Source organism: Dipodomys spectabilis, unplaced genomic scaffold, assembly GCF_019054845.1.
Source record: "Dipodomys spectabilis isolate Male_0828 unplaced genomic scaffold, ASM1905484v1 ptg000693l, whole genome shotgun sequence".
Classification (NCBI taxonomy): Eukaryota; Metazoa; Chordata; class Mammalia; order Rodentia; family Heteromyidae; genus Dipodomys; species Dipodomys spectabilis.
The window spans coordinates 480,437-507,557 of NW_024871370.1; the positions used below are offsets into that span (position 1 = coordinate 480,437).

The 27,121-nt window shown below is 56.5% G+C and overlaps 1 protein-coding gene across 1 annotated transcript; it reads right to left on the reverse strand.

Annotated features, from left to right (window-relative positions):
* Lrrc27 (leucine rich repeat containing 27) lies at positions 1–27,121 on the reverse strand. Its single transcript, XM_042672302.1, has 10 exons — positions 26,944–27,121; positions 24,047–24,177; positions 20,310–20,368; positions 15,839–15,988; positions 14,412–14,772; positions 13,176–13,316; positions 10,155–10,245; positions 3,815–4,087; positions 3,000–3,170; positions 1–147 (listed from the first exon to the last, which is right to left on the reverse strand). Exons 1-10 carry the CDS (start codon positions 27,109–27,111, stop codon positions 82–84), a joined length of 1,611 nt encoding a protein of 536 aa, XP_042528236.1. The 5' UTR covers positions 27,112–27,121; the 3' UTR covers positions 1–81.

The window sequence follows — 27,121 nt, forward strand, 5'->3', positions numbered from 1 at the left end:
CATACTACTTTCTGTCAAAATAGATACTTTGAAGTTGCGGTTCTGGTGAGTGAAGCGAATAGCTTCTACGAGCGTCGAGAGCTAGTGCCCTTTGTTCAAGGTCGACTCCTGCTTCAGCTTCATCACTTCCTCCTGCAGCTTCTTGGCCTTTGTGGGAAAGAGGAGGGTTGAACATGAGGCAGGCGGGCCCCAAGGCCCACAGCTGGGGAACCAAGAGTCGGCGCACGGGGCGCCCAACAGGCCACATCTTGGCACGGCCCTTGTTGGGGGGACTGTGCAGGCTGTCCCAGCCTGGTCTCATGTTATCCCGCTGCCCACGGACAACAACTGTGGGCCACTTACCTCGGTGTCCCCAGCTAGCCCCAGACTGTGTGAACAGAGTCCCTCTAGCTCTGTGCCAACCCCCCCCCCCCGCCCTCTCCCGGCCACGGCCTGGGGAGCAGGCGAGCCAGGATGCTGCGGCACCCAGGCCCAGAGGAGGAAGGCCTGGGCCTGAGTCACGTGTGTGCTTCCTGTCTCCCATCCATCCCATGCTGTCCAGCTGACTGGGCAGAGTGGAGTGCCAGGGAGCAGGCGCGGGCCTCAGGAGCTCAGCTCCCCAACCGCCTCTCCAGCCCCGTCTCCTGGGCCTCCTGCTTGATGAAGCCACAGCCCAGCAGTAGGTCCCGGAATTTCACTGTATCGTAGGATAAACAGTATTTGCTATTGATTCAGCAAACTCTCAGTCTCTGCCTCCTTTCAGAAGCTTTACTTTTTTGTGTGTTCTTGTCATTTGTTGAGAGCAGCCCTGGGCTCCTCTCCTGGCCACTTCCCTTTTCATGGCAAGATGTATCCTACAATGGCTCCCAATGAAACACTGTGAGGGAGGGAGCATTTCTGCTCAGGCCTTTGCTCTGCACAATCCCTGGTGGCGGGCAGATTCCTGCCTGCTCCAAGAGGCTGCTGGGACACACAGCGGGCTCCGGGCTGGGTGTGTGTGTGCCTTCTGCTTTTGATGACCTTCGCCCACCTGCAATGCTGGCCTCTTGGATCAGTCCTCTAGGGTTTTTCTTTCTTAAATCTTGCCTCTATTTTCACCTTCATCCGTTGGTCTTTTAAGTTTTACCATTTTTTTTGTCACTCTGTACCACAAAGCCATCCTCTGGGCGAGCTGGGCGTGGCCTTCATGGCGCCTTGCCATGATTCACGGCGTTGGCACGCAGTTTTTCATTTGGCCTTCATGGGGGTCTCCCCTGGGCCCAGGCCCACTTCCTGGCCAGTCTGGGTCTCAGCGCTGTGCTCTCTGGCTCCCCACACTGGCAGGATGGGGCATGAGACCACCACCACCCCTGCGACCGTGCCGTGGCAGGCTGCACCTGCCTGGAGTGCTTCCTAGGGCCTGGAGAGGCAGCTCGGGCCGGGGTGGCAGTGGGGCTGTGCACCCAGCACGTGCCGGAGAACACCCCCTCCTCAGAGCTCAGGAAGCAGCTGTGGCCACGGTCCCCACACTGGTGAGGCCTGCGGGGTGGGCGCCACAGGGCGACCAGCTGTGGGACTGACACCTGTGTCCAACTTGACAGACTCATCCGTCCACCCGCAGCACCCCGGCTGTGGGCGGGTCCTGTGTCTGAATTTCTCTCAGCAGGCCGTGGACGCAGGGCTTTCCCCGGCTGGGCGTCCCTGGCTCGGTCCCGCTGGCTCGCAGCGCGCCCTGCAGTGAGGCCTTTCTCTGAGGTTTCCCTGGGAGAACCGTGCCGGCGGTGGAGCCGTGCACTCCCCCTCCAACCTGGCCTGCACCTCAGGGTCTGCGACGCCTGCCCCAGCTCTCGCTTTCGTGTCTGCATTCCGGCTGGGAGGAGAGAAGACAGGCGCTGGGGCACGTGTGTTCTCATCCTGTTGGTCAGAACATGGTCACCGGCGCGTGTCCATCTGTAGGTGGCTAGGAAGTGTAGCTGGGGGCTCCTGTACCCCGCTAAAACTTAGGAATCTAATGCAGAGGACAGTGGGAAAGCCCACCTCGCCTACAGCAGAGAATGGCTCTGGGGCCCAAGGAGTCCATGTTGGTTTTGTTCGCATGTTGTCATCCTGGTGGGGTGACGTGAACCAAGGCGCGTGAGGGCTGTGCAGACCCTGGGTGGTGGGCATGGCAGACATGGAGTCACAGGTGGGCAGTGAGGCCAGGGCCCAGGGACATCCACCTGGGATGGTGCCCCGGCCTCAGCCCAGCGCCAGGAGCCGTGTGGCCGCACGGGGGCGGGCATGCTGGTGAGGATACGCCACCGGAAGGGCCTGGCTGGCCGGGGGGGGGGGGGAGGGGGGGGATGGACCGACTCCGTGGCTGTGAGAAGGGCGGACGGGCACTGCTGGGAGGCCTCTGCTTCCTCGGCTGCGGCTGGGGCTGGCCATGTCTGTCGGCAAGGCCTCTGCTTCCTCGGCTGTGGCTGGGGCTGGCCATGTCTGTCGGCAAGGCCTCTGCTTCCTCGGCTGCGGCTGGGGCTGGCCATGTCTGTCGGCAAGGCCTCTGCTTCCCATGCTGACCACCGCCGGCCGGCAGCAGGGGAGGCGGGGAGAATGCACACAACCCTGAGGGAGGCTAGCTTGCTATCACTGCAACCTGCATGACTACAGGGGCAGAGGCCACAGGGCACAGTGCCACAGCCCAGCCCCTGGCCCAACAGCAACCCCAGGGCCAGGCCTGGGCTCTAGTCTGGTCTTCTGGCTGAGAAACCTCAAGTAAAGACCCCAGTTCCCATCCCCATCCTGTCCTTGTCTCCGGGGCTGCTGGGGTGATGCTGGACATCGGCCCTGGCAGGCTGCGGGCCTGACGCGGCTGGACATTGGCCCTGGCCAGGCGGCGGGCCTGACGCGGCTGGACATCGGCCCTGGCCAGGCGGCGGGCCTGACGCGGCTGAGCATCTCATCTCACCAGCAAGGACTCCAGGGCATCTGTGGTGAATGCAGCCCCGTGGCAGAGGGTGCTTTGAGGGGGACAAGTTCCTTAACAAGGCGGCAGCACTCACGGTCTCCAGGTCCTGGACGGCCGTCCTCACCTCCTGCAGCAGGTCGGTGCCTTGTAGCCTCCTGTGTGCCTGCAGCTGCTTTATGTGCTGCCGAATCCTCTCTTCCAGATCCGCCAGCCTCGCAGCACTGAGGACAGAGAAACCCTGAGGCGGGATCTCGTCTGGCCGTCCCTGCCCCCACCCAGGACAAAGTGGACCGCTTCTCCACAGGCCGCATACAGGCCCTAGGCCCCATGGCTGAGGTGGGGCTCGCCCCGGCCACACTCCCATTGCTGCCCGGGTGGTTTTAAAGCTGCAGTACCACGCTCCACCAAGAGGGACCGGTGCAGAGGATGCTGCACGTGGCACACAAACACGTGAAGAACATGTTTGTGTGTGAAAAACATTTTTTTACCACGTGGTTAAACGGAGCAACAGATAATCAAGGGATGCAAACTGCTCCCTCCCTCTGGGGCGGGTGTTCTCAGTGAATGTGAATTCCACGGCAGGGCAGGCCGTGGGATCTGAGCTGCCAGCAGCCCTCCTCACTGGCTGTCCCCGCCTGCGCTGTGACCCCCGACCATGCTGTCCTGAGCTCCCCCCCCTTCCAATCACTGGGTGGTGCCCCACTTCTCCACCGGCCAGCTAACGTCTCGGTGTAACAGCCCTACATGTCTAGCAACCTGCCAGCTCTGCCTAGAGTGTCTGCATGCCTATGGCCGGGGTCACATGGCTAAGAAAGACAGACACCGAGTCTTGAGATCAGGTCCAGGAAGACCAGGGCTGGGGACTGGGGGCAGAGCTAGGGACAGAGGAGCTGGGGCAGGTCAGGGCACCTGCAGAGGGCCCAGGTAGCCTTCTAAGTCCCGGTGGTCACCTGGCAGAGGTTGGCTACAGGAAGCCCCAAGGTGGAGGCCCCGACTCCCAGGTCCCCCGGGGGAGGGCCCCGACTCCCAGCACATCGAGGGCCCTTTGGGGCACTCAGCATACTTAGTGTCTGTGCTCTCTTGCATGGGTTTCTCCTTCCTGTGTTTCATCCTCTCAAGTGGGTTAGTTGGAACTTGCCCCTGATTTGCGAGGTTTGTGCTCAATGAGATCTTGGATGCCACCTAGGAAAATGGAGAAGATGTCTTCCGAGGGAAGGCTTTTGCCTGAGCACGTGTACCAGGTGCATCAAGTGGTTCTCAACCCGAAGGCCAGCCAGTGGTTGTCCAGAGGGGTCACGCTTGATGCCGGCACCCTCACCGCACACCTGGCTTGCCCAGTTCCCAGGGGCTGTCCGACCGCTCCTGCTGGGTAGAGGGAAGCCCAGAGGGAGGGACCCTCCCGTGAGCTTGAGGCAGCCATATGGCTCACATAAGCTACATTACTGACAACAGTCCTCCACAGTTGTGGCCAAAATTTTAGATCATGAATTTTCAAGCTAATACAGGAGACACAAACAGGCGAGAAAGGAAGGAGAAGCTTTGTACTCGGTGAGTCTGCCTGCAAAGATCACCGGCCAGGGACCACTGCAGCTCCCCACAGAAACCGTCGTAACCCAAGGGACAGCAGACAGTGCCCAATGTGCCGGGAACACAGGCGGATGTCTGAGGCCCAGCGCTGGGCCGACAGAGGTGGAGCCGGCTCTCAGCACTGCCACGGCCCCTTGCCGTGGATGCCCCTCCTCCTCTCTACAAGGCTTCTGTAGTGGCCCTGCCCACGCCCGATGTGGTGGTGTGGGAGCGTCCTGGGGGTGGACAGAGTCCTCACAAGCTGCGGCGAGCGCTGCAGGCAAGACGCTCAGGGTGCTCTCTTCCTGACCCGTGATGTCACCCAGGTGTCTGCCTACCAGACATGCTTGCCTGGTCTGACTTCCTCACCCAGCTTTGGTTGGTGCATAAACTCAGGCCTCCCTGCTCACTAGCCCTGCCCCGTCCCGCCCACCAACACAGGCTGTGGCTGGGCAGCTGCTGGTCCCTGGCTCTGCCACATCTGGAGCCTCTCTACCCCATCTGTGAGTGCCCCCAGACGGAGCCAGCTTTGCCCCACATCGGGGCTCCGCTAGTCCTGCTCGGTACTGCCCCGACTCCCTGCCTCTGGGGGCTCCTTGCTCTGCTGAGCCACTCCCGAACACATTCTCGTCTGGTCCCTCCGTGCCCTCCACAGCACACGAGCCAGCTTCCCGCAGGGGCTGTTTCTGCAGACACCCAGACGTGAGGCGCTAGGCAAAGGCACCGAGGGGGTAGCAGCCAGTGCTGCTCACTGCGGCCCACAGTGGCTGAGCTAGAGAGCCAGCTCTGCCTTGGCCTTGGGAGCTTTGGGTCTGTATGGATGTAAGCATGTGTGTGCATAGCTGCACGTGCTTGTTTGCATGGGGACTGCAGGGTTGGTGCATAATCTAAACAGGGCTTGTGGCAGGTACGGGATGTGGAGAGGCAGTGAACCTTTGCCAGAGCTCCTCCCGTCTGCGATCTGGAAGGGGCAGCATGGGCGACGTCGGGCACTGTTCAATCTGCCACTCCCTCTAGGTGGGTCACCAGTGCCAGGGCCTCGTCTAGCAACGAAGCACCGTACCCTTCTCCTGTATGCACCCCGTTCGGCTGCTAGGGCCCGCGCAAGCCAGGATGAAGTGTCTGCTGGCTGGGCGAGCTGATGCACCGTCAGCAAGGCAGGACTGACCCAGCCCTCCCCCACTCCAGCAGAAAGAAACAGCTTGCTAGCTCACGGTCAGACATCGAGTTGGCTTAAATCTTAAAAACATTATTTGGGAAGAGGCCCGATAAGACATGCTTTACTATTACTACAAACCGTAGCCCGCTCCCTAATGAGAATCAGAGTGGGTGCGTGGCTGTGGAACGTGGGCAGCGTGGCACGGCGCGAGCAGAGGCAGCAGCTGCCCAGGGCCCCGTGCCAAGCTTTCCATTCCCGTGGGAATGTCGAGCATGCCATGGCACACACAGAGGTCGCTGGCACGCTGCTGGCTCCACAGCCAAGTGGAGCACAGAGACACGGTTCTGCAGTCAGGCAATGGCTCCGAAGGCTCCCACTCGGCACCCAGCCCTGGGGGGGCTTCCGGCAGCCAGGGCCTGGCGGGCGGGCACTGCGGGAGCCAGGCTGCAGGGCTGGCTGTGGCCGCCCAGGCCCCGCTGCAGTGGCCACAGCAGCCACACACAAAGGGCCCTGGCGCCCTCTCCTGTCCCTGTGCCCAACTGCAGGAGCCAGCATAAACCGGAAGCTCTCTTCCCCTCAGCCCACGGCTGCTCTAATGTGAATCCTAGTTTTATTCCTGGGTGCCCGCCTCTGCAAACAGTTCTGAAACACACAAATACTCATCCTTCTTCCTAAGTATGTTTGACCTAATAGCCTTGATCTCTGCTAAATGGTGGACGGTTCTCCAAGGTGCTCAGGGTGCAGGCAGGCTCGGATGAGAAGGCTTTGCAGGAAGCTGCGGCTGCCAAGGCCTGGACTTCCCTGGGCGCACCCCACCCGCTCACCGCTGCCTCCCTCCGGCAGCCATTCCATCACACAGCGTGCACACATGCACTCACAGCCCTGTACTTCCTCTCGCCACCTGCCTGTCACCTCCTCTGCTTATTTTCCTATGAAGAATCTCAGAGTTCTCGATATCAGTTTATAGTCATTTTTACATATAGACACCGACATCTTCTTACATACTTGGACTGCGGCCTTGGCCAGCGACTGGAGGCGCACCAGCCACACCTCAAAGGGAATCTGTAACTAATGGCATCTGATGTGGGCCTACTGTGGCTGCCTCCAGCATGCTGACCACAGGGATTCTACTGCCTGGCTGCCCCCTCCCTCCCGGCCTCTGCCCCCTCCTCCCTCCTGACTCCTGTGTCCTAGCAGTATTTTTGAAGGGTTATATCCTTTTGAGGGGTTTTGGGGGGTATAAATCTAAAATATATAGGCATTATACTTCCTGAGCAGATTCCTTATGAGTTTAACCTTCAATCATGTTCTCCGCTCCCCTCAAGTCAGTAGATGTGAGATCCAGCTCGGCAGTTCTGCTAGCCACATACTTTGGTTTTAAACTATTTTTCAGCTGTTGACACCTATGACATTTAAACTCTCCCCTTTCTGGTGAGAATAGCCACATTTCACTCTGGAAGCCCTCTTTGTTGTGGTGGTGGCTGTTTGTTCGGCAGTACTGGGGCTTGAACTCAGAGTTTAAGCCCCACTCTACCACTTCAGCCACTTTGCCGGGCCCCTGGAAAGCATTCTTAAGAGTATCTAATTGGACACATATTTTGAGTCCTGGAAGTGACAGGATAGTGTTAATTGTTACATACGCAATGGTGATTTACCTAGGCTTTGGCTCTGACGGTGGCACGGGTGCCGCCCATGGCCAGCAGAGGCCGAGATGGCTCTGCCACCCTGAAGCCTGGCCACTCAAGGCCGCAGCGCGGGATGACAGCCCCTCCCGGCCCCTCTCTCCCAAACAGCACCTGCTCTCGGTGTCTCCTGCTTCTTCCTAAAGAGGACTTTCTCAGGGATAGAACGGGAACAGTTTATTCCCGAAATGAGTCTTACATGGAAACCGTGTCTCCTCTATTGCTGGACAGATGGAAAGTCAGCTGCAGCTTTGAGACCCGCCCTCTAGTGCTCAGTGGCTGTGCAGCGGCCTTGCTCAGCTCTCTACTGCTATCAGAAGACGCTCACACTCTTTATCTACTCACATTATTGTTTCCTTTTGGTAGTGGGACTTGAACTCATGGCCTGGGCTCTGTCATGGAGCTCTTGTACTCTACCACTTTGAGCCACAGATCCACTTCCAGTTTTCTGGTGGTTAACTGGAGGTAAGTGTCTCGTGGGGGCTTTTTTGCCTGGGCTGGCTTTGAACTGCAATCCTCAGATCTCAGCCTCCTGAGCAGCTAGGATGCCAATGGCACCCTGCCATTCCAGGATTTTACTTTTGCAACCTTCCTTCTTCTAGTTTTCCTCGCGTCAGGCGGCAGACAGGCAGAGGCCAGGGACCTTGGCAGCACCAACGCCTGATTAGATCCACCTTGTAATTCTACCACTCTCCCAGGACATTCCAGAAGGCAAAAGGTCCCGTTGTTTTGTTCTTTTTCCTAAAGCTAACGAACCATTGTTTTGGTTGGATGAACAAAGTTTAGGGATGGTGGGTGGTAAGAGGACTCGGTGACAGAGACCGGACAGGATGTTCTGTCCTGAGGGCCCACCTGGAGGGACACGCTCTTGCCAGGCAGAGCGGCGAGCCTGCTCGGCGCCCAGGGAAGGCAGCAAGCCCTGGGGGAGAACAGCGCTTGGTGGGTCAGGACGGACCGGCCACAGGTGGCTTGGAGAAAGAGGACATCCAGCAAGACATTGCACAGAGCGGCCAGGCAGGCTGCTCGGGGCGTCGGGTCAGGAGAGGCAGGGCAAACAGGACCACGTGGGGCTGCAGACACTGTGGGGACACCAGGACTGTGTGCCACAAGGGCCAGGCCAGAGGAGCCGAGGACGGCGTCCTCACAGCTTACCACCATGGACGCCACTGGGGTTCCACTCGGTGGTCACGAAAGACATCCCCTGGAGAAGCTGGGCAAAGAGCATATGGAGCTCTCGGCACTGCTCCTGCAACTTTCTATCGGTCAAAAATTAGTGTGACACAAAATGTTTAACGTCTCAACCTGTGCAAGCTTACCTGAGATGCAGCCCCGCCTGGCACCTGCTGCTAGGAGTAAAGGCCAAGGTCAAGACAGTCAGAGCACGCCCTTGGGGACCTTCCCAGCTAAGGGGTCACAAGCTTAGGTCTAGTCAGGGAGCCTTTCCTCAAGGGCAAATATTGAAGCTCTATCCGCGACCAGTCCACAGACACCCTGCCCACCCCATGCCCAAGGACCCATCAGCCTGCTCACCACCGTGCCCCACTGGGCAAGCCTCCGAGAGGCTTGAGGGGAAATAAGGGTGCTGTCCCAGGGATGCCTAGCCCCCGGGCCAGGGACAAGGTCACGATGCCACGCTCCTTGCTTCCCAGGCAACTGGCCTTCCAAGTGTTGGGGTGCGGGTCTGGAATGCCAGGACAGTAACCGGAAACACAGCGATACCACAGCAGTGTTTGATCCTTTCCCTTCAACCCTTCTTCCCCTCCTTTGTGGAGTACCTAATTTCTCAGAGTCTACAGTTCAGCAAGCCAAGAGCAGCATCAAAGGCCAGAGCCAACAGGCAGTGAGCTCCAAGCAAGCCAGCCCCATCAGCCAGGGGCTATGGGCAGGGGGCAGTCGTGTGGGAGTTACTGGTAGCAGACCCTGGCCGTGGAGACACGGCGGGCCCTGGCCGTGGAGACACGGCGGGCCGGCCCTGTACACAGCAGACCCTGGCCGTGGAGACACGGCGGGCCCTGTACACAGCAGACCCTGGCCGTGGAGACACGGCGGGCCCTGTACACAGCAGACCCTGGCCGTGGAGACACGGCGGGCCCTGTACACAGCAGACCCTGGCCGTGGAGACACGGCGGGCCCTGTACACAGCAGACCCTGGCCGTGGAGACACGGCGGGCCCTGTACACAGCAGACCCTGGCCGTGGAGACACGGCGGGCCCTGGCCGTGGAGACAGGGCGGGCCCTGTACACAGCAGACCCTGGCCGTGGAGACACGGCGGGCCCTGTACACAGCAGACCCTGGCCGTGGAGACACGGCGGGCCCTGTACACAGCAGACCCTGGCCGTGGAGACACGGCGGGTCCTGTACACAGCAGACCCTGGCCGTGGAGACACGGCGGGCCCTGTACACAGCAGACCCTGGCCGTGGAGACACAGCAGACCCTGGCCGTGGAGACACGGCGGGCCCTGTACACAGCAGACCCTGGCCGTGGAGACACGGCGGGCCCTGTACACAGCAGACCCTGGCCGTGGAGACACGGCGGGCCCTGTACACAGCAGACCCTGGCCGTGGAGACAGGGCGGGCCCTGTACACAGCAGACCCTGGCCGTGGAGACAGGGCGGGCCCTGTACACAGCAGACCCTGGCCGTGGAGACACGGCGGGCCCTGTACACAGCAGACCCTGGCCGTGGAGACAGGGCGGGCCCTGTACACAGCAGACCCTGGCCGTGGAGACAGGGCGGGCCCTGTACACAGCAGACCCTGGCCGTGGAGACACGGCGAGCGAGCCCTGCCCGGCACCTGGTCCTCACACAGGCAGGTCCAGCAGGACCATCTAGACAACATACCAGGTTCCTCTGCAGAGGCAAGAGAACGCTGGGCTGCTTCCTCCTCTTCATTTGGGCCTGCTCTCTCCACTCCTGCAGCGTCCTTCTATCCCTAGAGGAAACATCAGTCATATGGAAGTCCCAAGCTGTGCACAGCTTCAAGCAAAGTTTATAAGGCTTCCTATCTGTCAATCTCTGCTTCCCAGACAGCTTTTCCCCCTGTCTGCCCAGCCCCTGAAGGGCAGCACTGAGCAGGGCGAGCAAGCCTTCCTCTCAGATTCCCCACACATTTTAGGCAGAGTTAGGAGCTGCAGATCCCAAGCCAAGACACTCTGTGTGTCTGCGTGTGCTGCCATCAGCAGCTAACAGCTGGCCAAGGCGGCAGGGTGCCTCCAGCCCCAGTGCCCAGAGCCGGGCACAGCGCTGACCGCCCTGGAGGGAGTGGGCCAGGCTATGGGTGCTGCACCGCAGCCCTGGGGCACGCAAGGCTGGAAAGACGCTCACTCACAAGCAGACTTTGCGGGACAGTTCGCTGCCTCCGCCTTACAGAGCCCCAGGCAGGCGCCCCCTTCCTCCCCGGCCTCCTGTGGTGGCCCTGGCGCTGCAGGTCGGTGGGAGGCGGCCCACCCACCAGAGCAAGTCCCTCAACGGTCCAGTGTGGCTAGGGGCAGGATAAGACCTTGCCTATCACCATCGTGGCCTCAGCGCCCCTACCTATTGGAACAACTCCTTATTTGCCGTCAGCCCCTGTGGCCGGCACCCACCATGCCCCCAGGGGAGCCTCTGCCTGCTGCCCCTTCACAGGTGTCCAGGCTCTGTCCCCGGCCCATCCGCCCTGGGCCTGCCGCGCACCTCCTGAGTGTCACTCTGCAGGGTCAGAGGCTCTGCCTTGTTGGGGTCAGCTCCTGACTGATGTCCTCACACCTGACAGCATTCTCCTTGGGCTCCAGCATGGAGGTCCAGAGGGAAGCAGTGTCTCCCCAAGCTGCCCAGCGGGCTCTGGAGCCCAGCTCCAGTACACCGTTATCCCCGGCTTCCTCCAGTCGGTCCCCAGACACCAAGTCTGCCGTCTCTCCATCCACGGGGCAGGAGGGACCTACCGTGACCAGAAGCAGCCCCAGGGGGCTGTGCCCCAAGCATGAAGCGCATAGCAGGCCTCCCGAGCTGCCCAGGAGACACTGACAAGGTCTCAAGACTGAGGTGAGTTTTTATCTGCTGTTTGTACTCCAAGTACTAATTGAAGAAAGACAAACAGCCACGAGTGTGTCCAGCTCAGAGGTCAGCCGGCCTCTGACAGATGCCGCCTCACAAGCAGTCTGTCCTGCTCAGGCCCCCGGGAAGCGACATGCACCCCACAGACCCTTCATAAGGGTTTGTTCACAGCCAGACCTCAGAAGGAGAGAGGCAGGAAGTCCAGGGTAGGGCAGAGCCCAGGTCTCAGCATGGCTTGGCCATCCCAGATCTGTGGCCCATCATGAAAGAGGAGTCTGCCAGAGCTAGGAGGAAAGCTGCGGTCGGTGTGTGTGGGGCTGGCCAGCCCCAAGGAGCTTGCAAAGGGACCAGACACTGAGTTTGCCCTGGCTCTTCCCGTCTCCCCAGTGCCTGCCGGGACCCACGCCCGGCTGAGCACACGCAAGGGGAGAGCACCAGGACACTGTGGACATGGTCCGTGTTGGCCAGCAGCTGGGCTGGCAGCCGGGTGAAGCTCGCGGCCAGCACGGCCAGCAGGTAGAACACAGTGGACACTGAAGATGGAGCCTGAGCCACCTCCCAACAAGCTAGCTACCACGAACCACGGGCACAGTGCTGCTGCCCCCACGGCCCCCTCCCCCGCCCCCCAGACACTGCCCCCCACGGCCCCCCCAGACGCTGCTGCCTCCATGGACCCCCAGACGCTGCCCCCACGGCCCCCTCCCCCCGGCCCCCCCGGCAGAGGCTGCCCCCCACCGCTCCCCCAGACGCTGCTGCCTCCATGGACCCCCAGACGCTGCCCCCACGGCCCCCTCCCCCCGGCCCCCCGCGCAGACACTGCTGCCCCCATGGACCCCCAGACGCTGCCCCCACGGCCCCCTCCCCCCCGCCCCTCCAGCAGATGCTGCCCCCCACGGTCCCCCAGACGCTGCCCCCACGGCCCCCTCCCTCCAGCCCCCCCCCGGCAGAGGCTGCCCCCCACCGCTCCCCCAGACGCTGCTGCCCCACGGCCCCTTCCCCCTGCCCCCCGCGCAGACACTGCTGCCCCCATGGACCCCCAGACGCTGCCCCCACGGCCCCTTCCCCCCTGCTCCTCCAGCAGATGCTGCCCCCCACGGTCCCCCAGACACTGCCCCCCATGTCCCCCCCGCTGCTGCCCCCACAGCCCCCTCCGCCCACCCCCCCCACAGACGCTGCTGCCCCCATAGCCCCCCCCACAGACGCTGCTGCCCCCATAGCCCCCCCCACAGACGCTGCTGCCCCTATGGACCCCCAGACGCTGCCCCCACGGCCCCCTCCCCCCACCCCCTGGCAGATGCTGCCCCCATGTTCCCCAGACGCTGTGCCCCATGTCCCCCCCGCTGCTGCCCCCACAGCCCCACCGCAGACCCTGCCGCCCCCACGGCCCCATCCCCTCCCACCCCCACCCCCCCCTCGCAGACGCTGCTGCCCCCACGGCCCCATCCCCTTCTACCCCCCCCCCCCGCAGACGCTGCTGCCCCCACGGCCCTCTCCCCCACCCCCCCCCCGCAGACGCTGCTGCCCCCACGGCCCTCTCCCCCACCCCCCCCCGCAGACGCTGCTGCCCCCACGGCCCTCTCCCCCACCCCCCCCCCCGCAGATGCTGCTGCCCCCACGGCCCCATCCCCTCCCACCCCCCACCCCCCTCTCGCAGACGCTGCTGCCCCCACGGCCCCATCCTCTCCCCCCCCCCGCAGACGCTGCTGCCCCCACGGCCCCATCCTCTCCCCCCCCCCCGCAGACGCTGCTGCCCCCACGGCCCCATCCTCTCCCCCCCCCCCCCCCCGCAGACGCTGCTGCCCCCACGGCCCGCCCCCTCCGCAGACGCACCTTCTCCGCTGCTCCACCAGGGTCTGCTTTTCCTGGATCTCCCTGAACACGCGACTCTCCTCCAGTCTTCTCCCTCCCATGGCCGCTTGGTAATGTGATGTGAGGGCTGGGAAGATGCTCTTGAAGGGGGCAGTCTTCCTCCTCAAACCGAAACGTTCGCAAGTGAGTACTCCTGAACGCACAGGGTGTTCTTAAGTGACTTCTTTGGGAGACCCCATAAGGACCCCGTGTTTTCATGTGACCAATTAATCAACAATCTAACAGCAAGGCTGTGGGTCAACTGCACAGGGATTGTGACTAGCTTCCCATCAAAAGCCACTGTATTTGTGTTAATTCAGAAAGCAGTGCGATCCTGGGCAGACTGGCAGGACACCATGCCCTGAACAGCCCGTCCGCTGCTGCCCTGCAAGGCCGTAGGAAAAGAGCTCCTTAAATCACTGCAGGCTGCAGCCCTGGGGCCTGGCTGCCCCACCCCCCACACCACCCAAACCAACCACCGTGACTTGGGCAGGGCGACAGCCTGGTAAGTGCTGCTACTGAGCTAACTGCAGTTGACTCAAGTCAGCCGCCATTACTGTGCATCACGGGGGGAGGGAGGAGGGAGGCTTCTAGATGGCAGGCTGGCGTGTTCCTGCACGCTGGGCAGGTGACTTTGCTCCCTGAGAGCCACACGGGTGCCGGAAGCCCACGGAAGGCTCTGAGAGTGGTCACTAGGCTGTAACCTGTCAGTGATGCTCCAAGGGTTTTTATGTTTGAATGGACTGGCCACCTCTCGGCCTGCCTTCTTACCGCCTGCCCCTCGGCCCCTCCCCGCGCAGTGACCTCCTGACATCGCGCACCGGAGGTGGCTGCAGAGCTGCTCCTGCCACCCTGAGCGCCAGGATGTGCCCTGGCCGCTTCTGAGATCTCCACCTCCCAGGACACTGCTGCGATCCCCAGGGACCTCATGACACTCCCCTCGAGAGGGTGCGAGCCAGCTCATGGGGTGGCAACATTCCCCTTCTCTCCCATACTAGTTATAGAGACCTACCCGCCGTCCCTTCCCTCGCAGACACACTGGATGTATGTGCTTTCCACACACTACCCAAGAGATGCCTCTCCCAGTGGTCTCTGTTGGACCTGTTCTCTGGTCTGCTGCCATGCTAAACCCAAGTAGGAGAATCCACAGGAGCAGCTTAAACTCGGACCTTGGGTTCTAAGATAATTACGACTCTGCCAAGCCCCCGTGCGTCCTACCTGAGCACGTCCCTGGGTGGTGGGTAGTCCCTCTCCTTGGTCTTCAGTGTCGCCTGGATGTTGGGAGGCAGCTCGACTGGCAGGAGCTGGTTCCCAGCAAGATTGGCTTTTCCATTCTCCACAATCTCCTGCCTCAGCTTCCAGAAGCGCCGGATCTCCTCCTTGCTTGGCCAGTGTTCTAAGGAGTGTATGGACACTTGGTCCTGGTCCTGCCTGTCAACAGGTGGGAGGAAGCTATCCTTCTCCTTCTGCACAGCCTCGGGCAGACTGACGGCTTGTTTGGCAGACACGGGGTCCTGGGGTGGGGCCACTCCGAGGGCTGGAAGCTCACTGAGGACTGTCTTCTTAACCGGTGCGGCCTCTGGTGGAGTAAACATCGTCTTAGCCCAAGACCAACCCATCAACCCGACACCTGTCCTTTAGTAAGGTGCTGAGGTGGCACTGTCCATCCCGGTCCTCCAGGGGAGGGGTGTGCAGGGGGCAGCACCCCATCCCGGGCCCTGGAGGCTGTCACACACCAGGCAGGGCACGGACACAGTGCTTGAAGGCTTGGCCTCCTCACACAGTTCTATTTGGGGTAACCTTCTACAGCAATCAATAGGTGTAAGATACTGCTTTGGGCCTGCTTTGTTAGCTACTGGAGACCTCAGAGCTATGTGAACTATGAGGGAACAGAGGCCACAGCTCATTCATCACGGTCTCGAGCTGTGGGGTGTCTCTCCCCCTCCTGGGGACGCGGGCTGATTAACTGCTCAGGGAAAGGCAGACACTCAGAGCCGTGGCCTGGAGGGGTGTGGCCAGGACGGGTGTGGCCTAGACAGGTGTGGGCACGCCAGGCTAGTGGGAGCCAAGGGGCAGGGTGAACGGAGAACCTCACTGTCATCTCCCCCCTCTGACCTTTCTATCCCTACACTTCCTCCACTTGGGAACTGACCTCAATGCTTCCTCTTGGAGGTAAGAACACAGATTAGCTTCCAGAGTGTTCCTACATTGGGGTCTGTCATGGTATCTTTAATGATGGTGCATGACAAGATCCCAGAGGCTGTCCAAAGGCCCTGCACTTGACCTCCACAGGACAGGTCCAGATCCTCACTCCTGCCTTAGAGTGTGGCCTTTCATGGGATCAACTACCCCCGCTCAAGGCATCCAGTCTCTTCCACACTGCCATCCTGTCTGTCAGAGCTGATGCTGTGTACATGCGTCTCACATGCTTGTACAGCCCTCACACGCCTCTTCCTTACACAGACACTGCATCGTAAACAGAGCACATGACACTGGAGAGTTCCGGCCGGCCTGGGGACTTGTGTTTACCACATGAGCTCAGCAGGGAAGAGTTGGATCTCTGTGACACCACCACGCTCTGCCCCAATCCTAAAACCTCTCACTTTGGTTTTTGTGCAACTGGCAGTAAACAACTGTCTACAAACCTGGAGGAGCTGCATCTGTAGAGCGGCGATCCACCGCACACATCCGTAGGAAGGTCAGGATGGCTAGCAAGCCCTTCTGCACAATCAGCTGAGGAGGGAATTCCAGAGGGCAGTGTCTCAAGTTCAGCGATTTCAGTGTGGACACACTCCCTGCACGGGAGAAGAGCGGCTTCAACTCTGCATTCGTCTACAGAATGAATGCAATCGTGGGAAGGAGGCAACAACTTTCATGTCTCAAAATGACTCCCCCGGTATTTGATATAAGAAGGGATCATGGACATCTTGCTTTTCAAAAACTGCAGAGGGGCTGGGAAGGTGGCTCAGTGATAGAGTGCTTGCCTTTTCCAGCAGGAAAAGCTGGAAGTGGAGCTGTGGCTTAAGTGGTAGAGCGCTAGCCTTGAGCTGACAAGCTGAGGGACAGTGGCCAGGCCCAGAGTTCAGGCCCACAACTGATGAAAGAAAGAAAGACAGAAAGAAAGAAAGAAAGGAAGGAAGGAAGGAAGGAAGGAAGGAAGACTGCAAAGGAAGACAGGCCAAGAACAAGCTAGTTATGAAAAATAAGTAAAATTAAATGACAGGAAAACCTTCAGGTAAAATTCATAGACCAAAGCTTCTATATGACCTAAAATGTCTATTTGTAACCCCAAAATGACATGACATGCAAAGGAAAGGCGCGGTATGTGGCCTGAACTCAGGAGGCACCAATAGGAACTGTCTGAGGGCAGGCCCCAATGCCTAGTATGCACATTATAAATATGTCCAGAGAGATGACAAGAGATGCTTGAAGAATTAGAGGACAATAGAATAAAATGGTAACAAATGAGGAATGCTAACAAAACAGAAATTATCTGGGAGAAACAAGAGATATAGGGTAAAGCCACCTTCATGTCAAGGTAAACTTACCTTGAGACCAAATAGCTTGGTAGGTAAGAATTCTAAAGTGACTATGACAACTATGTCCAAAAGTGTGAAGGAAAGTGTGTCTGCCCCAAATTAAAAAAGAGACCTCCTCACTGGGCACCAGTGGCTCATGCCTGTAATCCTAGCTACTCAGGAGGCTGAGATCTGAGGATCATGGTTCAAAGTCAGCCTGGGCAGGAATGTCCATAAGACTTTTATCTCAACCACCAGAAAACCAGAAGTGGCGCTGTGGCTCAAGTGGTAGAGCAAAAGGAGCTCAGGGATCGTGCCAAGGTCTTGAGTTCAAGCCCCACAACCACCAAAAAAAACCCAGAAAAAAACCCTGAACCAAAAAAAAAAAACTCACAGACACACAGAAACCATTTTTTTAATAAATGAAAACTAAAAAGACTGTGCCAAAAAAATTACTAGACAGCCTTAGTAGCCTTTTGGAAACGAGAGGGAAAAAGACTCTGAATTTGAGGACAGTTATCTATCTTCCGAATTTGAGGACAGTTATCTATCTTCCGAATTTGAGGACAGTTATCTATCTTCCGAATTTGAGGACAGTTATCTATCTTCTCTGAGGAGCATAAATGAAAACCATCCTATTTTCCATGAGCAGCACCTTAGAGACAGAATGATGCTGGCTGCGTCTAAGTGACAACAGTTCTAACTGCATGAGCGGCAGGACACCATGAGCAGAGCGGGTGACAGAACAGACCTGACAGACCATGAGACACAGCAAGATTGAGAGGCAGAAGTGACAACAGAGCCACCCAGGTGACACACGAGTGTCTGAGGACAGAGCCACCCAGGTGACACACGAGTGTCTGATGACAGAGCCACCCAGGTGACACACGAGTGTCTGAGGACAGAGCCACCCAGGTGACACACGAGTGTCTGACGACAGAGCCACCCAGGTGACACACGAGTGTCTGACGACAGAGCCACCCAGGTGACACACGAGTGTCTGATGACACAGCCACCCAGGTGACACACGAGTGTCTGACGACAGAGCCACCCAGGTGACACACGAGTGTCTGATGACAGAGCCACCCAGGTGACACACGAGTGTCTGATGACAGAGCCACCCAGGCGACAGACGAGTGTCTGACGACAGAGCCACCCAGGTGACACACGAGTGTCTGATGACACAGCCACCCAGGTGACAGACGAGTGTCTGATGACAGAGCCACCCAGGTGACAGACCAGTATCTGACGACACAGCCACCCAGGTGACACACGAGTGTCTGATGACAGAGCCACCCAGGTGACACACGAGTGTCTGACGACAGAGCCACCCAGGTGACACACGAGTGTCTGATGACACAGCCACCCAGGTGACACACGAGTGTCTGACGACAGAACCACCCAGGTGACACACGAGTGTCTGATGACAGAGCCACCCAGGTGACACACGAGTGTCTGACGACAGAGCCACCCAGGTGACACACGAGTGTCTGACGACAGAGCCACCCAGGTGACACACGAGTGTCTGAGGACAGAGCCACCCAGGTGACACACGAGTGTCTGATGACAGAGCCACCCAGGTGACACACGAGTGTCTGACGACAGAACCACCCAGGTGACACACGAGTGTCTGACGACAGAGCCACCCAGGTGACACACGAGTGTCTGATGACACAGCCACCCAGGTGACACACGAGTGTCTGATGACAGAGCCACCCAGGTGACACACGAGTGTCTGACGACAGAGCCACCCAGGTGACACACGAGTGTCTGACGACACAGCCACCCAGGTGACACACGAGTGTCTGACGACAGAGCCACCCAGGTGACACACGAGTGTCTGATGACAGAGCCACCCAGGTGACACACGAGTGTCTGACGACAGAGCCACCCAGGTGACACACGAGTGTCTGACGACAGAACCACCCAGGTGACACACGAGTGTCTGAGGACAGAGCCACCCAGGTGACACACGAGTGTCTGATGACAGAGCCACCCAGGTGACACACGAGTGTCTGACGACAGAACCACCCAGGTGACACACGAGTGTCTGAGGACAGAGCCACCCAGGTGACACACGAGTGTCTGATGACAGAGCCACCCAGGTGACACACGAGTGTCTGAGGACAGAGCCACCCAGGTGACACACGAGTGTCTGATGACAGAGCCACCCAGGTGACAGACCAGTGTCTGATGACACAGCCACCCAGGCGACACACGAGTGTCTGACGACACAGCCACCCAGGTGACACACGAGTGTCTGATGACAGAGCCACCCAGGTGACACACGAGTGTCTGACGACAGAGCCACCCAGGTGACACACGAGTGTCTGAGGACAGAGGACAGAAGGAAGCGAACACTCCACAGTGACAGGCTAACACCTGACGTCAGTGTCCCTGGCCGACGGAATACAATGCCGAGGTCACAGAATGTTCCAGCACCCATGGGACAGAATGGCACTGACGGCATGTGTCCAGGAGACAGAAGGCCCCGATGTGAGATGAAGGGCTGCTGACAGCCGCGGAGGAAGCGCCGGACACCAGGCTCTGCAGCCCCTGCCACTGTGCCACATTTCCTCCGGCAAAGCCTGTGTTCTATGCGTTCCCTTTCAACCTATTCAAGCTATCTGTGGTTTAATACATTGCTCCAGGTCGTATGTAGATTTTGCTTTTCTAAAATCCAGACTGACTTTAAAATGGTGACTAAAGGGAACATTACTACAGAAGATAGTTGGAAAGTCTGCTTTTTGTTTTATTTTTTATATAAATTAAACAGCATACTCATGTATAGCCCAATGAAGTGATTATATCAGGAACATTTTCATCTGTATGATAAAATCACTTGCAAGTCAAAACAGGAGGAAAATACTAAGGCAGTATGTAGGGCAATATTGTAGTTGTAAATACACATTAGAAAAGAACAATTTAAAATCAAAACCCAAGCTTTCAACTCAATTAAGCTTGAAAATATGGAAAATCAAATCCAAATGAAGCAGACACAAATAACAAAGAACAGAAAACAGAGACAATTCAAATGCAAAATAGAGAAAGTTATCTTCCTCCTCAAAGACAGGAAAATGCACACAAACGAGCAAATTATGTTACACAGTCATGTGGACAAACCATACACACACACACACACACACACACACACACACACACACACACACACACACACACACACACACACACACACACACACACACACACACACACACACACACACACACACACCCCAACCAGGGGTACAGGGGCCCAGACTCAACTTATTAACACTCTGAAAGAGGGTGCTCAGACAAGGCTCTGGGGCTCCAGGAAAAGCACACAGGCCCAAGGGGTGTGACCCACGCTGTGACCAGTAGCACCAGGGGAGACAGATTGCTGTACACAGAGCTCTACATTCTCACCACTTGTCACACACACGTACACGTGCACCTTCCACACGGGCAACATGTGTAACTGCAGGAGCCACTCGACCCCCAAACACCGCCCACCCGCCGCCGTGTGGCTGGTTCTGCAATACTGATAGCACTTCTGTCATAAGGCCTAGAAACTTCCAGTGCGGCGAGATCACTTATCTAATTACTCCAGCACTTACCCAGCTCCACAGGTAACGTTTTGATAGGATTTTTTTCTAAAAGCAAAGTTTTCAAATGCCTTCAAAACAAAACAAAAATAATTTCAGAGGCAGAAAATTAAGTGACCATCTCTACAGTTATGGTGATTTTTTTCATCTGTCTTTTCTGATGGGTCGTTTGGTAAGGTACATTATAGGAGTGTGTCTCGGGACTCCAGGAGGCTCACTCTGCCTTGGGGTTACTAGGGCCAGAGGCCCAGCAGCTCTTCATTCTGAACTTCCCACACCTGGAGGATATCCTGTGGCACCCCAGCCCCAGAGTGATGGCCACTAATGTCTCTGGACGTCACCAGTAGATCCTGGGTGCAAATCCAAGGCCTGTTGCATGCCCCCTGGCGGGCTCCCCATCTCTGTTCAGACCTCACAGTTGGTGGTTTTTCCTGGGACACACTAGAGGCAATGCTAGTATTTCAAGATGGTCTTTGAGAAGCAGCTATCAGAAGCATTTGGGAGTTCTCTGGGCAGTATGTCCACTCCCCCAGGGGCCAGCTGTCTACCCCCAGGACTGGAGACTCAGGCCAAGAGTGCAGTCAGGATAGTGTTTCTGGAGCATGTATGACCCTGGATCCCATCTTTCTCTACCTAGTAACAACCCTTAGAAAACTTAGCATCCATATGGAGTATATATAAAATAGCTGGACAGCACAGATAAATGGACATGCTAACTCTGCACGGGTCAACTATTTCCAGGTCAACTCCCTCCGGCACCTTTATGCTACTTGGCTTCTTATTTTTCACAGTTAATTCTAAAGACTAATGATCTGGTTCTCTTTTCTTTGTTTCTTAGAGGTCCTGGGCCGACGTCTGTCATAAACAGCCCACTCAAGCCGGCACCCGCCCCTCCCCTCCGGTGAGAGCACCTCCTCCAGGGCACAGCTCCTGCGGCTCCAGGCCACACAGCACTGAGGGGCAACTGCTGACACTCTGCTCCCCTCACCACGAGGGCGGGGCGGCCGCTCCGGGGCTGCTCTGCCGCACAACAGGTGTGCTGGGCACACCAGTCCCCCGGGGTCCCAGGGCTGTGGGTAAAGCTCACACCCACTTTCTGTTCACTGTGGGACCATTAACTCATTTCTCCAAGTCTTCTTACTATTTGACATGTTTAAAGAATGAAATTCTGAAGGAGACTGTTCATGATTGCTACTTCACTCACTTATCTTTGTTCATAAGGAAATAGCCCAAAAGTTGGAGACAGCACTTTAAGATGAACAGGTCCCCCAGACCCTGAGGGGGGCAGCCCTGGGCTTCTCCCAGACCCTGAGGGGGGCAGCCCTGGGCTTCTCCTAGGTAAGGGAGAAGGATGGGCTTGACCCAGGTCTGGGTTTGTGGGTTTTTTGGCAGGGGAAATGGTAAAACATTTACCAATATTAAATTGGAAGCAGGCAGGAGATTTTCCTACTGTAGGCAATGCTGCAATGATACACTAGAATATTCTTGTGTACACCTTAAATGATCCATTTCTGAGTGCTAATTCATTGTGTGCTGTCTGCAACGCAAAGTTTGCTCACTGCCAGTTCCATTTCACTGACTCTCAGCTGCATCTGATCTACACAATGCACGGAGCTTGTGTGCCTCAGAAGGCAAAAGACCTCCATCCACCTTTCAAAAACCTCCTCTGCCAGGCAAATCTCACATCCAGGACAGGGAGAGAGGGAGAACACCAACATTGTCATTGTTTTGTACTTTTTACATTTAAGACTTTAATAAGGCATAATTCCTTAAAGTTTTTAATTGATATGTTGTAGCTCTCAGCAAGCTGATCCAATTCTGATAGAATGGGTGATAAATTGAGTCTTGAACACCGCAAAGCAGCTGCTCTGACTGCTTATTTCAGGAAGAAGTGGTGTTTACAGGAGTAGGCTTTAGTTTATTTTTACTCTTTGTAGTAATTGCTCTCTAGAAGTGAGTGCTGAGGCTGAAAGAATTTTGGGCAGGGAAAACTCAGTTCCCAGCCAGAGGACACTGACAGTGGGAGGCCTAGGAGATGGGGCCTCCTGGACAGCGCCCGCACCCAGCTGGCTGAGCAGGAAGCCGCACATATGCCTGGTGCCCAAGGGTCCATTCAAGACTCACTCAAGGTACCTAGGGCTCCTGGAAGAGACTCTAGCTGCTCAAACTAGCAACCACAGGAGTAGCCACTTCACAGCTCTGAATGGCAAAATAGTCTCCCTTTTTTTTGTTGGTCGTGGAGCTTGAACTCTGGGCCTGGGCGCTGTCCCTGCGCTCTTCAGCTGAAGGCGAGCACTATACTGCTTGAGCCACAGCACCACTTCCAGTTTTCTAGTGGTTTATTGGAGATAAGAGTCTCACGGACTTTCTTGCCCGGGCTGGCTTTGAACCACGATCCTCAGATCTCAGCCTCCTGAGTAGCTAGGATTACAGGCGTGAGCCACCGGCGCCCGGCCTAGTCTCCCTTTTAATAATGTTGTAAGACAGCACATGGAACCCAGGGGAAGGGCCCTGTGCCTCCCTGCATAGGGCTTAGGCTACTGTCATGTGGTGATCACCCTGGAGACCTCTCTTCTCCCTGTGTCAGTGCCCGGAGATCCAGCCTGACCACGGCCTCCTTCAGGGATTACAAAGTGGCTTCCATTCAGTGATCAGAGGCCAAGTCCAGCTCTACTCCCTTACATTCCAGCCTTCCTGGAACTTGCTAGTTCTTTGCAAACAAATTCCCAAGTTGAGAACACAGATTCCAACTCTTTGGCCTCCTTCTGCATCATCCTGCTCCGCTTCTCCACCCTGGCCTCTGTGTCAACCCTGCCCTCTCCCAGGGCTTGGGCACAAGCTCTTCCACCAGCCCAGGCGCGCTGACGCGAGGGAGGGTCTAAGCATTTGTTGCACTATGGCTTCTGAGGGCTGAGAAGCCCTGGCACAGGAGGACGTATTGGAGGGTGGGCTCAGGAAAGGAGGCAGACTCCACAGAGGCTCCAGCCTCTGGGAGAGGCTTTCAAGAATGGACAGAGTTCTGCTCTTGGGTAGGACAGCAAGGGCATCCTTAGAATCTGAGGGAGGAGGTGTGGCCAAGTACACCTCTTGGCTTAGGCCTTTCCAGCTTTCCAAAAAGAGGATTTCCCATTATTTTCCAAATTATGGGGGCCTGTAGGAACTGAGTGGCTGGATTTAACTCCTGACCTGCAGGCAGAGTGAGTCAGATGGAATCAGAGCTCACAAAACCTGCACGGACTGCCCCATAAAGGCTTGGCTTCTGCCCCTTCCCCAGAGCCAGCATCACGGCGGCTCTGCTGGGCGCGCTTGGGACAGCTGACTCTAAAAACCTGCTGCTGGGGCTGGGAAGGTGGCTCAGTGGTAGAGCGCTTGCCTTGCATGCCTGAGGCCCTGGGTTCGATTCCTCAAAAACCTGCTGCTGGGGCTGGGAAGGTGGCTCAGTGGTAGAGCGCTTGCCTTGCATGCCTGAGGCCCTGGGTTCGATTCCTCAGCACCACATAAGCAAAAAAGAAAAAAAGCCGGAAGTGGCACTGCGGCTCAAGTGGTAGAGTGCTAGCCTTGAGCTGAAGAGCTGAGGGACAGCGCCCAGACCCTGAGTTCAGGCCCCACGACCGCCCCCCCCCAAAAAAAAAGAAATCTAAAAACCTGCTGCTTTACTGCCGAAGAGAAGCCATGCTGCCAGGGACCCGGAATTAGGCACTTTGAAACAATGCTTTCTTAAGATCTAGAAAGAAAACCCCACCACTTACTTATGAGATCCGATCCCAACGGGAAGCACTCTAATCTTGTTAAAGCGAAGGTCAAGCCAGGTCAGGCTGGGCAGCCGCTGGAAGAAGTCCCCAGGGATGGTGCACAGGGCGTTTCTCTGCAGGTACAGTTGCTTCCACAAGAGGGGAACCAGAACGTGCTGTTAGCAGCTGCATCTGAAATGGCTATGTCAAGAACACTGCAAAAGGCCTGCTGACAACCACAACTACAGACATCACACAGAAAAGTTTTACACTTAAGGAGCTAAAACAGCAGACACAACGTGCACACCTTGGGCAGGGGGAAAAGCCACTTTCAGAGCTGCGAGGGACAGCACACATATCGCCACTTTCAGAGCTGCGAGGGACTGCACACACATCGCCTCCACATCAAGCATCTTGAGGTTTTAACCTCCAGTTTCTTCTTCCTGCCACAGGAAGCCATCATGACTCTCAGAAGCCCTGGCAGTGAATAGTCAGAAATCACGACTAAAGCCAGGGATTCAGTCTAAGCCTGCAAGACTCAAGGACAGAGGCTCTTGAGAGATTTGCTGTGGCACAATTTAGGAGGAACAGCCACATCAAATAACCCTAGAAATGATCATTCCAGAGCATGACACATCATCACAGCAGAAGTTTACGTCATCATCATAAATAAGAGAAAGGAGTATGCACACTGCTGACCTGAGCCATCTCCTGCGGGTGCTGGGACCACAGAGCACTGGAAGACACTGTTTCCAGTATAAGGTGTAACTTACATACTTCGCACAGTAAGAACAATAACTAGTAAAACTAACAACAGATTGTAATAAGCTATTAAAGCATTAATCACTTCTCAATTTTCTACTTAATCTTTCTGGATAAGGTGGAACACTGTGTATGTAATTTATAGCCATACCATGGCTGACTTAAAGGTAATTTTAAAAAATACCTTACTTAATGCTGTTGTTATATTGTGTATCTATTTGCATGATCACACATATTTGCACCAATATTCACATTCAGCTGGGCCCTAGAAATAGTTGGAACGAGCACTGACCAGACTCTAGGTTGTCTGGGCTCAAAGTCAGATTTCAAAAACTATTAGCTATACAACCTTCAGCAAGTTCTTGATGTGTTCTGTGCCGCGACTTACCTGTAGGATGAGGGTCTGGGACCTAAGCTGCAGAGTAGCACCAAATGAGCAGAAAACCAGGAAGTGCCCACAAGTGCTAGCCATTATGATTTCCTAAATTCCAATTCAACTACCAGCCCTGTCTTCCAAACCAAAATCACTTGTAGGCTTCTGGGAACCACCACACCTGTCTCCTGGCATCTGGTATAATCTCTAGAGAGCAGTGGCAATTAAGGTACAGAGTACATGCTTCCAGATACATGAGAAAGTGCTCACGTACATATCCAGGTACATGGAAACACCGGTCATGTACATCTCCAATTGTCCCATGTACATACATGTATGCCTTCCAGGTGCATGAGATTGCACATCACACACACACACACACACACACACACACACACACACACACACAAATACACACCTCCAGGCATATGAAAATGCATGCCGCCCCCTGCATGGATACAGGGAAAGAACCCTTGAAATGCATGAGCACATGTCCCCACACACATGTGTGTGCCTGAGCATGGCAGGCAATGTCCCCGTTCACAGGTGTGTGTTTTCCTCCATCATGGCCCTTCCTGTTCCTTTAGTGGAGATTTTTCACCTTTTCAGACCTTCTCTTTTCTTCTACCTGTGAGCTAAGTCTGGTGTTCAGATTTGAAGCCACAGGTCCCTCTGAAAGCCAGTAAATGAGCTTAGAAAATTACACAACTCCCTTTCCCTGCTAGAGCAGCCAATGCTTTGCATCTGAGACTTTCTCTGGCTTTTGTTGGGGGTCTGCGTGGGTGAAAGGGGAAGGTTCTTTCTATATTCACAAGTCTGCATGTCTGGTAGCGTTGTTTATGGCTGCTGGGATTGCTACTGCAGCTGCATAACTTAGCTTTCAGAGGGAGGCACTCACCACTGTGGTCTACAGCTTAGAGGTAGACCCTCACCCCTAGGTCTACAGCTCAGATAGAGGTCCTCACCCCTATGGTCTACAGCTCAGATAGAGGTCCTCACCCCTATGGTCTACAGCTCAGAGAGAGGCCCTCACCCCTAGGTCTACAGCTCAGATAGAGGCCCTCACCCCTATGGTCTGCAGCTCACAGTGGGGCCCTGGCCCGGTATGTTCTGCCTTGCCTACTGACTTCTGTTGTGGTAATAAAATTCTAACTGATACCTGTCCTCTGGAAGGCGTACGTTATGAAGATCCGTGTGAAATCTAAAGTGGAGTCGCCTTCTTCCTCTGCCTGTGTAAGAGCATCAAGAAGCTTAAGGCTGACCAGACCCCTTTGTTAAAATTGTAAGCACTTACTTCTCATAAGTAACATGTGCATGACAGGAACACAGGTGAGGAGCCCCTAGGCCAGTAGTGTGGCCCTAAATGTTGGTGTTAATGAGAGGAGTGCACTGGGGGGCGGGGCTTAATGCGTTTAAAATTATATAGTGAGACCCTGACTCAAAACAGGAAGGGAGGGAGGAAGGGAAGGAGGGGGTAGAAAAGAAAAGGAAAAAGGAAAGGTCATCTGGATGTTTTCTGGCTGAGACTTCTTGGTCGAGAAAGGCAATCTGCAGACAGAGACGGTGCCATCTGGCTAGGTATCCATCTGGGTTGCCTAGTGCTGCTTCTCCATTGCTCTTTGCTATCATCAGCATATGAAAGCCCATGAACCCTTCCTGTGCCTCAGTCTAGAATTCATCCCTCCTAAGGAGACAGAGGCCTGGAACACAAGGCCAGTGCCCTCTTCCAGGCCACTTCATCTCACGGCATTGTGCAACACCTTAGGACCTGGCCACTTACTTGAAGGTTGGGGATTTTGAAGGCCTCTCCAACATGACTCAGACCGCTGTTACTCAGGTCTAAAATCAGATCAGGAGGACAGATGACCTCCTCAGTGTCCTTGTGAAACTCTTCGTAGGGGGAGGCCGGCAGGCTCCTGGTCTTGGCCGGACGCTCACAGGCCTCCATCTCATGCACA

Bases quoted from the DNA above. Each gene is read 5' to 3' on its own strand.
- Lrrc27 (XM_042672302.1), bottom strand. From the start codon at position 27,111: ATGGAGGCCTGTGAGCGTCCGGCCAAGACCAGGAGCCTGCCGGCCTCC. The intron at 20,369-24,046 runs GTAAGTGGTGGG...TTTGTTTTGAAG, and splicing joins GTTGGGATCGGATCTCATAA to GCATTTGAAAACTTTGCTTT. The intron at 3,171-3,814 runs GTGCCCTGACCT...GGGTGGGGGCAG, and splicing joins GCTACCTGGGCCCTCTGCAG to GGACGGCCAGACGAGATCCC.